The sequence below is a fragment of the Xylocopa sonorina genome, chromosome 1 (genome assembly GCF_050948175.1).
Source record: "Xylocopa sonorina isolate GNS202 chromosome 1, iyXylSono1_principal, whole genome shotgun sequence".
In the NCBI taxonomy this organism is placed as follows: Eukaryota; Metazoa; Arthropoda; class Insecta; order Hymenoptera; family Apidae; genus Xylocopa; species Xylocopa sonorina.
This window is the reverse complement of record NC_135193.1, coordinates 6,856,629-6,869,974: the sequence shown is the minus strand read 5'-3', so window position 1 is coordinate 6,869,974 and position 13,346 is coordinate 6,856,629. Positions and strand designations below refer to the sequence as shown.

Genomic DNA, 13,346 nt, shown 5'->3' with positions numbered 1-13,346 from the left:
ATTCAAACAACATCGATCCAGACGTGGTTCAACGAGAATAACCGAGGGGCGCGGAACTCCCGTGCCTCCCTGCAGCCTCTTACATTACTTCAAACAACCGTACCACGTGGATCAGCATGCACGCGATCAAAGGTTGCGGCTGCTCGTACAGCCGACTCGTGTCGTCGCCGATATTAACGACCGTATGAATACCCTGTAGCCGTGTACGCTGGCTGCTCACGCAAAGGACATTCCAAACGCCCCATCCGCTGCCGTAAAGACAAGTTACACCCTTGCCTCTGCTCCTCCGCGGGGACGGCTCGCGCGGTAACCGAAGGGAAAAAACAAAAAAACGGAAAGAAATCCACCTCTCGACGCCACGTCCGCCACGTAACGCGGGGGATTTCAAAATTGACGCGCTCCTCCGCGGGTGAATCGCGTTTAATGGCGCAACAACCGGCGCGAGATGTCACAGGCACGCCAATTATACTTGACCCACGTCGCCGACGTATTTTCCTCTCGGTTGCCCGCGCTGACAGTCGTATCTAACGCGAAATTACCCGCGGTACGTGTCAACCTCAAGCTCCTTTCGCAATCCACGTTCTCGTTACGCGGCACCTTTTACGGTGGAAACTCTCCGCCGCGTTCCTCGCCTAAGGATGCCACTCTTTCCTCCTCTGTTTGCTTCTTTTTCGCGTCGAGGCTGCCGCAGGAGTGGCTTTCTCGGGGCTGGAGATAATGCGCGGGGTACACGCCAGTGGAAAAGTCCACGGGGTCACGGCCTTTTTACCACCCTGCTACCAGCGTTGCTACTTAGTTGCCGTGTTCTAAATAACCCGTCTACCACCAGCTGTTCCTACTCGTTCTGATACGCACTCTTACTGCGAAGTTAAACGCTCGAGCGTATTCTGTGTGTACAAGGTATATACGGCTCGCGCACCACGTACTACTAAGTTTGAAAACTGCTCCTCCAGCAATAGCCGATCCGTTCGAACGCGCGCAAAAAATCGGGCAACTCGATACCGAGGAAACTGATTCTCGCGGATTCAGAAACCGGCGTAAAACGATCCTCTCCACTTCCGCGGATCCTTTATCTTTCTGGTTAGAACGCGCGACGTTCCACGCGAGGAACTTTTACCTCGCAACACTTGCACTGTCGCGAGTTTCCATCGATTCGCGTCTCGTGCGAACGATCATAAATTATTTATCGCGACGGTTGACAAATATCCGTAGGTTAAGTAGGTTGCACGTAACGAGACTTTGTAGAATACGTCGAGTTCGTTACGTTCAGGGTGATTAATCGCTCTGCGCGGCATTTGGATTTAATAACATACGATGAAAGGCTCGCGTTGTAGAGTGGCTTATGCAAAATTTCTGCTCGGTTCTCTCGTATTTAGAGATGTCATTTCGCTGGAGAGATATAAAAATGTTGGACGTCACTCGAATTTCGTTCGATATGATATATAAGTACGTCTGTTATCCTTTTTCTATTCAATCGTCCAATTGTGCACTCATGTCTACACGGTATTTTACAGAAAAAAGAGAGAAAAAAAACCGATCAGAATGTCCGAGGTATTACCTGAACGAGAAAAAAGTCAACACGTTTCGCCAACAATACGAGTTTGCACACGCTCGAGCCTCGATATGTCCCTGCGAGCAAGCAGCTGACTCCTTTTTCCATTCATAAAAGGAGAACGACCCCGATACAGAGCAGTCGCCCAGCGATATTTACCTTTCGCAGACGGCGTTGAACTATTTAGAACGGATCGATCTAGTTCCAGGACGGAACGCCTCTCGCCTCGATCGACTTTTTATCGGGACCAAGTCACCTGTCTGTCAGGGGCGCGTGAACACACGCCTTGTCACAACGCGCGTCGCCCACTGAATTGTAAAACGCCTTGAAATCGACACTTTCAAGCGATTCTCAACTCTGCTTACGAATCCTATCTCATTTCTTTTTTTTTTCTTTCTTTACTTCCTTCGTTGCTTTCTTTAAATTGTGCAAATTTAACTGCGAGATTTGCGGTTACCACGATTTACGAACTGAAGTTTTCTTAAAGCTACGCACGGTTGGCTATTTCTTTGGGGAGAGCATAAAAATCAGGCGTTACCGTTCTAAGTTCAGCAATCGTCGGAATGATTATAACTTACGAGGAGCGATACAGAATTAATTAGAGCGCGAGTGAGAAAACTATCGGACCACTCGTACGACGTTCCGCAATCTGCTCGTTACTCTCGCGAGAACGCGCGTGGGCTGCGAAACCGCGTAAATGTAGCGCCACGCGAACCTCCCTCTGGTATCTACGGAACTCGTTAGACTACTTAGAGGATATTTAACGCTGCCTGTGGTCGTTTCGCTGAGGAAAATGGAAATCTTGAGAGCCTTGCGTTGACAGAGACTGATGCACGCGATTACACGAATCCGTGTGACCGAGAACTATCAGCCGTGGCGAGCGATACGTAAATTTAGCCGAATAAAGGGTGTTGCCGAGAGTGGAAGGGTGTTTTATGCATTTCAACATCCATACGTACGCCGACGGTCGTAAATTTCCTGGTATCTTGCTCGATTGGTAGCAATGTAAAGCGTGAACGAGCGCTATCGAAACGGATGAACTGATGAAAAATTGCTGATTTATGGTATAACAGTATAATTTAGTTTTTTTTAAATACAAAATGAACCTTGTTGTATTATAATGCGATACTAAAGTCAAAATCGTATAATGGAGACGTTGAACGTTGAGGGAACGTTAGTTGCAAATATTTCAATTTATATTAATCGCGGTTGAACCACTCTGGCCGAAGGGTACCACTTAAATTTATTATACTGGGAATTATGATTTACTGCATCGTTGAATTCTCAGGTTATTGACTCGAGGCGTAATCATTTAGATTTAATTATAGCCAGAAACGTTCTGCCCTGGTATTCCACCTTGGGAACAGTCCTAAACCATTAAAATCTAAATGACGAGCCGGCATGGCGTTAAATTCGCGGGACATTGACTCGAGGCATGCAACTGTAGCTCCAGTCATCTGTTTAACGTTACATCTTCAAAGTCAGTCGATTTTTTCGACTGAAATAGCAATTGTAAATCATCGAAACCCAACAGGATCTACCAAAGCCCTCCGTTTCAATTGGTCACCCCCAACTATTTCGCGAACTCAAGCAACTTGTACGGTGCGACTATCGGTTAGCTTGCAATGATTCGTGGAACGACATTGTTCCACGTCCCATCTAATTACCTTTCTAAATCATTCGTACCAGAGAGTGCAGCTGAAACTGTCCACCCCGTCGTTCCACCCTAAAAGCACTCGGATCCAACCGCGTGAAACGTATGATTCACCGGAGCGCTAACTCGTCGAACAATTGACCCCGAACAACGCACTCCACATAAACTATAATTGAATCATTAAATCTCTCCTGCCGGTACGGCGTAAAAGCAATCTTCGGGCAGGCTCGCGAGGGAACTTCGAGCGCGATGCAAGTTATTGACTGCATCGAAGACTCGATTATGCATGCGAGCCCCCCTTCCCAGCGCCAATAAAAGCCCACGGATAGCCGCGGTGGTGTCGAACCGAACAATTACTTATTAATTCGAACGCGCGCGGATAAGGAGAGACGGTCGTTTCGCATGAGTCAATGCGCAGTGCGACAATCAAGGTCCTGGGCCGGACACACCGTCTAATTGCGCGGGGCCCGTAGTCGAACGGTGACCGCGAATGGTACTCAACCCGTTCGGCCGTTACCGAGAATAATTGCCTCGTTGATTGCGAACTCGTGTTTACCACCGGCATCGATGTGCCAACTACGATCGAGATAATCGCCGCTTTCCTTCGCGAAACGATGATTAAACGCATTAGAATTTCAAAAACCGACCTGCCTCTGCAAATGTTCGGCTAAGTGGGCATTACGGCGGAGACACACGGTGCTCGAGGAAATTGAAGTTGTAACCGTTACCTTTATTCAGCGTACGATGCGTGGGTGCATCGTTCTCGATCCGAGCGTCAACGATTCCCCGCGTAATGTAATTTGGTAATAATCTGCTTCGCGATTTTGCATAAATTACGGGACACGGTAGTTGCGCGAACTATCCGACGGGATTTACCATCGCTCTTTTGTCATCTCGTGTTCTTATTCAACTCCAGACAACGAGACATCTTCGACACAGCTACTGACCTTTACGTTCCCCGCATTCTCAGGTGTTTTACGCAACACTTCGCCCGAATAGCTACGAATTTCGAAAGATCGTGCCACAAATCCACTAATCCTTTAATCTCCCTCGATACGATTATTCAGTGTATTCACGGTGACGTTAAATGGCTATAAAATGTTTTTTATCACCGGCTCGGACCGAGGTTCGATGTATTCGACGCATATTTTATCTCCAAACGGAAGGCGAGGTACAAAGGGGTTGAAATAACTCTCGATTGCATGGTCGATAGTAAAAAAGAGAAAAGTGTTGAGAAGAAGATTCAACGTGGAAACTCGATACACGATAATGACCTTTCCTAAAGCAGGAATCGAAATGATCCTCCGAGGCAGATAAATCTCCACTCGTTCATCGAAGGCCGCAGCTAATGCCAGCGACACTGTGTCGACATCCACCTGGCCGAAAGCAGCTTACGTGTGTCGACACCGCCAGCGAACGTGTTAACATCGGATGTACCGCGAATTTGACGCATTAATTTTCCCCACCAGGGTCAATTCGAAAGGCGATCCATCGAATAAAGTCGGAGGAAACGCGGTGGGCTCCGTTCATAAAAGTGGTCGTACACTTGAATACGTGGCCCAAGCAGATCGACTGGTTTGGCTGGAGGTCGTCGCCGTGCAGTCTACCCGTGTAAATACCACAGGTTCGGATATCTCCAACGATTTGCATTTACTTCGCTTTCCGCTGCCTTTTTTCTTTTTTCTTTTCTCCGTTCTCAGTCCGCCTTTTTTTCTCCCACGCTCGTTTATGGAAACATGTGTTCGAGGACAGGTGTCGTTTGATGGATTGCCACTAAAATTAACCAGTAATAAATACATCTCTCCTCTGGGGTGTACTACGTCATCTTAATTTCTTTTTAATCTGCCTCTACATTTCGAGCTTGCTTTTTTACATGTCTCATAGCTTCCTAAGTAGTTGATCGATGACGAATTTAGGAAGAAACGGATGAGTTAGTAGTTGAATTTCTGTGATAAACAAGTTTTCGCAATTTTGTTGTTCGGAATTAATTTCCACACTCGTTAAGCGTTCGATATCGTATCCGAGAACACAGATCACTGTACGAGCCAAGTAAAACGATTGCAAATCGAGTCTGCACGCGGCAGACTCGTAACTCAATGGGAAAACGAACACGACGGAAAACGCAGACGCAATGGAAAAAAGAGTTGAACGAAAGGATTTCATGCTCGAACGAGGTGGTGTGTTTTGTTAAACACGCGATATCCGTATCTGCTGGCATCCGCAGAAATACGAACCGCCACTACGCACGCACTTTTTCGCGTCGTTCGCCCTCGTAAACGGCATCGTCGTCGACCAAGTCCGACTAGAAACCTCCGCGACTACTGGCCCGTTTTCCCCCTCGAATTTCGTAAAATCTTCCACGAAATCGACGAAATTTCTGCCATCGTTCATTATCAATGTCGCCATTCCTCGAATTCGCAAGATTTCGCTAAATCGCAGTTCAGCTCCGCATTCACAAATTTTTATTATTGTCACTCGTTGATATCGGTCCTGGTAAAATTCTCGCGGTGGTACAACTTTCTAATTAACAGGTGTGCGCATTCGATTCCTCAGTGTGTCAGCCTCTTAGATAATTTTCATTTGATTTATCGGTCATTGTAAAAATGTTCAACTTTATTGCAGGCGTACCGAATGCACTTTCCTTCGCTGTATTGCATAATACGCGAGAAGGAATGAGGAACTGGCGAATAATAAGTAATGAGTTGAGTAATAAATAGAGAACGATGAATAACGAATGCTAAGAAGTAGCAGCGAGAATCGAGTGACTCCTATTCAGTTTTGCTCACCCCTACAGCGTAATTACAAAATTCGACCGCATTTTTGGGCATCGGAACTAATGTCTGCCGCGACAAAATTATGCAGACCAGATATCCGATATTATGAATCATTTCGAAATTTCAGACTTTCTCAATGCGCGTATTGTTAATAAATGCGATTAACATTCTCCCACAATAATTTAAAAATTAATCAGAGAATGGCCATAGTTGAATATCGTGGAGGACCCATCAACGAGACTCACCCAAATCTCATCGATTCTGAGTAAGATGACATTCCTGCCTCCCAGCTAGGCGAAGTCGATCTGACACGTCGGGTATGCACGCGTGCCTACGTGAACGTGTAACGAGAAACGTTCGTACAGCGTTACACGCCTTCGTACAGGCGTGCTTGCACACGCGGTTATGTGCAGCAAGCATCGTGCACGAAAGCTCGTGGGGAACAGCGGAGATAATCCCACAGACACCACTGATACGTAGGTACTACGCGGAGAGCACTGACTCCTGTCAGCACTTGGCTGGATTATTATCTGAAGACGATTGCACATACTGTCGACGCGACCAAGGATTTTAGACGCAGCTGATTGAATGCACCAGCGTGCGATTTTTCAGCCGATTGACACGGATTTCAAACCGATCCGCGTCTCGAGAATTGCAAAATCTGCTCTCTCGAAAGAGAATAGTACTTTCGAACATGTTCCTCCATTTTGCCCTGAGACAAGGGTGCACAGCTGCAGGGGAAGTCTGTCAACCGGACGTCTGGTTAATTTCTGTGGAACCTTTCGCTGCGGAGCGTCTTCCGGGACCTTGATGCGATTTATGGCCCGACCCCACGCAAGGCCAAACTTGCGTGAGAATTTTCCATCTGCGAGCCTTCAGCCACGAGTGAGGGAGCCTGACGCGGAGTCACCGATCTTGGTCCTCTTACTTGTAGCACCAAATGTCACTCCACCGACAGAGAGTTTACGAAAGAGCGCGAGCTTGTGTAAGCACAGTTTTTTTCTTTTTTTTTGGAACGACTCACCAAAACTGTAGGAAGAGTATTTGTCTGTTAATCTAAAAGCATCCCCCGAATCGTCCACGATTTAACATAGAAAGTGTGATTCTTCTGGATAGCAAAGAGTTTCTATCAGGAAACGAGGGATCTGTTATGCAGCGAAGCATAGGTACGTATCGTAGAGATCGAAATTTGCAGGTAACTGTTTATTGACTGTAATACCTAATCTAAGAGCGTGGATCTCTGGCTTCTGCGCGCAGTGATTCAGCTAAAATTGTAGAGCTCTGATTATTGACACAACTGGCTCACCTGGTACTATAAATCGTTGGTTATTGACTCTAATGAGTGACTTGGAGCCGCGGATACCGAATTAGCGAGTATATTGATAACTTCAAAGCCTTGGCTACCATATAAAATGACTTATATAGCGAGTACGAGCCTTGAACGCGGAATTTAGCGATAGAGTAGGTCTATCGATTGTGCGATATTTGAAATTCCTCGCTGTCGATTGAAAACCTTGACTGTTCGAGAAATAGTTTCAAGGATAGGGATTTCTATCGTTCCTTCCTATTTAATCGTACGCGAAGACATTGTATCATAGTAAAGGAAAATTGTGCTATTCAAATTATAAGAGCATTCTCGATTCTTTAAATTCTAAACATTCAAAAGTGGAAATTTCTACTGCATACTTCTTCTTCCTTGGTTCCATTAGATCCTCTCTTATTCACGAAAAAAAAAAAACAAAAGGAAAATCATCGAGCTTCTACGCTTCTGTATTTCGATTCCGGGCCAAATTTACGTTACGCTTACGTCACACCATAAACGCGTACTTTCTTTAAATAAATCCAAGAGACGAATATGCAAATACAAGACTCGACGAGTCAACGCACGGCTCTCAGATCGTGCCGGAAAGATATCGCGTCAGGGACCCTCTATCTGTAGTCATTAAACTCTTATCTGACGAATTAAAAGTGAGACACATTCAAAAGTCAAAGGTGTCGAGTCAAGGAAATAGAATGACGAATAGAGACAAACATCTTCGCACGTTATAAATTTAAAAATCGAAAAATATTTTCATCGCTTGATATATAACGGGTAACGAAAAATATCTTGTCTACTAACGATGTCTGGAAACTACTTTCAGATGTTTCGAAATATATCTAAGACAAAACGACATCATAAAGAAGTATGAAATGTATGAGACGAGAGTCAAAATTAACGTGCGTAAGATAACTTAAAGACGTCCATCATAGGCATTTAAACTATTAAGATGTTCAGATTATGTCTATTAAAAAAAAGAAGAAAATGAAAAATGTCCAAACGCCGAGATTCCAAACGAGGAGATTCCTAATACGTCCTACGCTACACGAAAAATCTACGTATACGCATTTCTTTCTAGTCATCTGAAGTGTTCAATATATGTGAAGATGGTATCTGCAAGATGGAACCGTTCGATTATCGTGTTGTAACGATGTATATACTCGTCGCCAGACGGCAAAGGTAGGAAGCAACAAGCGTACACCATAAATATTCAAACATTCATACCCTTATCTCAGCGACTTATCAGTATGATTGTAAGTTCGTCTATTGCATGACGTCAAGACACGCTATACGAATCAACTACAACATACTATTTATCTGGTGCCGACGATTTGTTGCCACCTTGGTGAAAAAATCGTGATCCTCGTGGCATAGTTTATGGGAGCCACGTTTTCCCTCGCGTACTTCCTACTTCTTATTTTTCTGCCTTTGTGCCACTTTTCGTTTCTGAGATCTCTTCTTCTTTTCTCGTCTTTTCACATGCACTGGTATTTTTGTTTTTATTATTATACGTTTTCGTACACTTGCACTTTCATACGTCCCACATTTTTTAACGTCAGAATTGCATCTCTTCAGAGATATGCGGTTACGCGGGGTTAGATTCTCGTTACAGACGGAAATTTTGGGACTTTTATCAAACGAGCATTTCGCTGTAGTAAATTTCCAAAATGACGAAAATCTTACGTGATTGCACGCGTCGCAATGTCTTATATGCTCTTATCATTAATGCACGCACACCTGACAGGTTTTCAAAATTCTTTTTTACGGAAACGAAACTTCAGGCACAGTTGTACGATCTTGTTCTTCTCTATCTTCATCCTATCTTTCTTTTTTAAAATCAATCCTCTTTCGCCCCAAGTGTTGCACCCCTGATACCGCATCTATCATTTACCCTAAATGCGGCGTTTCAAACGCAATTTCAATTTCCTCGAGTTCCGTCTCTCCTCGCTCTATAAAATTTCACCCCTCAAACTTCCAGCAACGCTCGCCAAACACCCCGCGCGTAATCCTTTGGCAACGTGGATCCGTTTCTCATCGGAGGAGACAATTTCTCGCGTCGCTCGCGCCACGAGCCGCGCAACGAGCGTCGGGCAATTTCCTCCGGGGGAGGATCGTTTCGCGGCCGGGCATTAATTTTCATTTCAATTAAGCGAGATACCGATCGCCGCGCGTAAATTACGATACCGCTTATCGTCTCGCGATCGAAAATCAGCGACGGGACGCTCGCGATGGAAAAGAAGGTCCCGCGAGACGGAAAGTGGGAGGAGGGGGGAAGAAAAATGCGCGAAGCGGAGAAACGACGCGGACAAATCGACGGGGACGAGCGAGTGGATGCCCCGTGAAAATAATCCACGGCCGGCGCAATTAGCGGTCGTTAATGATCGGCGGTGGGCCGAGGTGGATCGAGGAGCTCGACGAGGAGAAAGATCCGCGGCGAGATAATGGACATCAGAGGAACTAATAAACTCCACGAAATTAGTGTTATGCGCATGGATCGGGAATGAAGGTGTAGGTAAACGTTATGCCGGCTCGCCGCTATCTGCGAACCCGCGGGAATAATTATGCGCCTATACGCGCGGATAGAGTCGTCGCTGGGATCGTGCGCATTCATTACGGGACCGCTCGAGAGATTCTCCATTGCTTTACCTTGGGGAACGTATACTGGGTGTCCTCCGGGTTCGTGCAACCGGATGTCGTATTATTCTACGCGCGAAAGTGAGCTGGGAAATGCGAGATAAAGTCTGTTCGTTTACGGCTCTCGATAAATTCCAATTTCAAGATTTGTGGGACTTCAATTCGAACGCGTTTCTATCCTCAGCATATGCTAGTCGCTTCAGGCATATTTCCCTATAAACTACTCGAGAAAATGTGTTCGTAAGATGATATTGCAGGAAATGAATTGGCCGTGTTACGCAGGAGGGTTGATTGTGATTTAGACTGATTAGCCAAATTGTCTCTGTTCACAGTGAAATAGAACGTTCGTCTAATTCGTTCAGAGCCTTCTCGGTTAAACAACCCCATGGGAAAGAATCTTTAACCGTTCCAAACAATCATTCATCCCCCGCGTCCTTGCTGTCGAAAAACAAGCAAGAAGGAGTGCCCAAAAATCGTTGTTCTGCGACCTTAGCGGCTCGGAGATCCGTATTCCGTCTGTGATTTTTCAGCTCTCTCACAATCAGAGGAATGCTGAGCACGATTCGTCGAAGCACCATCAGGTGCACGGGCGAGCGAAGCGAGCGAAAGTAAAGCCAGGCACCGCGCAGTTACTCGGGACATAGGGGTACGTATATACGGACGGTCGGGTAGGAATATGAGCAGAGCCGGCTCTGTGAATAAAGGTTCATGCTCGCAGCACGAGCCATGAACTGATACCGGTGTGTGTGGGTGTTGGTGTAGGTGTGGGTGCTTTGGAGCAGCGGCCTTACAAGGACGTCTGGACGTTCTAGCTTTCCCTGAGTGCTGTTGCACACCTTGGCTAAGACTAAACGCGTTAACGGATCTTTCGCAACGCCGTCGTTTTCTGCGCGACGATACACGAATCACGGCTCCAAAGCGCCCGAGGAACACCTAGAAAAGTGGTTTACGTCAAATAACCGAAGATCCTACCTTCGTCGCTGATACCGTTCCTGTCGAACGCAACGTTCCCAGTGACTGAAGACGGTCTATCCAAGCGTTCCACTCGAAAACTACCCAAGTCCTCAGCCACGCGATCGCGCCCTCCGTCGACCTCCTTCTCGATCTCCTGCTTGGTGGTCTTGACGCAGGCCCATAGTATCACAATGATGAATGCCATCGCGGCGAGAACGGAGAGGCAATTCGAGGTCCGCGACATGTCTGGTACTCGGCTGCCAGCCCGGCAGCTCTACCTCGCCTGCTACTTATGATTCGCTATCCTCCGCTCGTTAGGCACCGTAAGATCAACGGGAAGAATGGGCAAGGAAGAAAGGAAGGATCCTGGCCAGATCCACGTCCGGTTACACGCGAACCAGCCGAGCGGTCAGTCGATCATTTTCGTCGCTTCGAGCTAACACGAGCGAGAGGAGGGGAGGAGTGGTAGAGGATTATCGCGCGGCACCAGGTCATTCGCCACTCTGCGCCACCCTCGAGGGCCCATAGAGTCCTTTACCCGCGGCCGGCGATCTCAAGGCTCCCTGTGCTCTCCCCCGCCACTCGTCGATCCTGTTCTTCCCTCGCTGCGAGCCAGCCGGGCTAAATCCAACCGGGATCCAACCGCAGAATGCCCATTAAGAGCCTCGACGATCTTCGATTCGACGTGCACCGCGAGCTATCTAACACTGTGTCGTTATCTTTCACGACGCTGCTGATACTTCCACCCTGGTTACCGCTCGGCGATCACGTCCCTCGTTTCGAACCGTATGATCGGACGAGGCGAATCGGGGGTCGTTAAGCAACGGGCATGACGAGGGCCGATACGCTGCAGGCGCTATTTCGGGGGCTTCTGGCCAACTGGATCACCAGGGGTCTTTTTTCTTCAGCTTCTGCGGTGGTTCGTGCGAGGCGCTCATCGATGGTCGCCGAGTTCCATCTTCTGCGTATGCTGAAACAGAGGTGGACGTTATTGGCGACGATGACACAGGTGTATCCGTCGTTCAGGTTTTGGCATCGCTGCTGTACTGCAGCGATGCTTCGGGAAAATTGTCCCGTTAACGTTTCGCTGGCACTGCAAGTAGATTCATTAGGGATTCAATGGCGTGCTGATAATGTCGTGTGTCTTTCGTAGTGACTCACTTGTGTAGTAGTATCTACTTTTAGTCATGTTCTGGTACATTGCTTGGCAATAAAGACAGTTTCTTGTCCTTTTTATTCGCGTGAGATGCAGTAGCGTGAGAGAAAAATTGTTGGTGCAACGAACGGACAAAGAAACGGAATCCAAACGATATCGTTCTTTGTTTCAAGTTTGAAAGAATTATAAACAATATATTGCAAATTGTTTAATAATTCGCGCGGTTGTACTAATAGTAATAATAATAATACTTGCTTTTTTTTTTTTAAAGAAGATTTTAATGTACCTAATTTAGTTACAATACCAAGCAGCATCCGTTTGCTAGTAAAAAATACCTTGTTCGACTGAAAAAAAGAGGAAGGATTCAATTCATACGACCCATAAGCAAGTGTGGACAGACTGAATCAACGGTTCGAGGGAAACGTGACTGGAAAACAATGGGAAAACAAAGGAGGAGGTCGATAGAAGAAAAGCGTCTGGCCACGGCTGGGGCGGGAATCGTATCCATGATGAGGTCATCGGCAGAAGATGATTTCTCCGTGTCGAGCAATTCAACCGTGCGAATCACCGTGAAACCGATTCGCCTCGCGTTAAACATTTACGACGCGGTGCGCGTCGTTTGCTTATCGGGCGACACGGAGACCACCGCAGCAAATAAATTCCCGATCGTATCTTCTGGAAAGGTAAGGGAGGCACGAGCGAGGTCCGGCGATTAATCGACACGTCGCTGATTGGATCGAACAGCCGCGTTAATTCGGAAATAATTGACTCGCGATCCGCGTGATTGAGCTGAAAATCGCCTATCTCCTTCGCTTTTCACAGCGATAAAACAATATTTGTCATTCTCCTATCAAGCGGATAAATGTAATAAAAAAAAGTGCTCGGGCTTCCATTTAGGATTATTGACGAATCGTTTGGTATTTTGTTAGACTCATTTCTTTATATTTCGTTCGCATTTTCAGTCATCCACTGAAACGTCGAAACGATGGAAACACGTTCTTGCATCACTCTACACCCTAACCAATCCCGACAACTTAATTATTGGCATTAAACACGCGAACGTACGCCACGCAGCTCGACATGCTGCTCCCATAACTTTCTCAGCAGGGCCGACAAACACGTGTCAAGTCGAAAGCTCGAAGGTTCCCTTCTCGTAACCTCAGAAACCACCGAGGACTATATAGACGTGTTCGATAAAAATAACGTCGAAATCGTTCCTCGCCCGCTGCACAAACGAGAATCCATCCCGTTGGATCGCGTGGTCCGCGCTGTGGTCCCAGAGGCGGTAGCCCTTGAGCTCTAAT

General features: G+C 46.7%; 1 protein-coding gene across 1 annotated transcript in view; it reads right to left on the bottom strand.

The window, feature by feature from the left end:
• LOC143433352 (A disintegrin and metalloproteinase with thrombospondin motifs 1) overlaps positions 1-11,091 on the bottom strand; it is a 92,823-nt gene extending 81,732 nt beyond the window's left edge. Inside the window, exon 1 of the mRNA XM_076910712.1 lies at positions 10,905-11,091. Coding sequence (XP_076766827.1) covers positions 10,905-11,091 — 187 coding nt within the window. The remainder of the gene's footprint in view (positions 1-10,904) is intronic.
• Between the last annotated feature and the right edge of the window lie 2,255 nt (positions 11,092-13,346).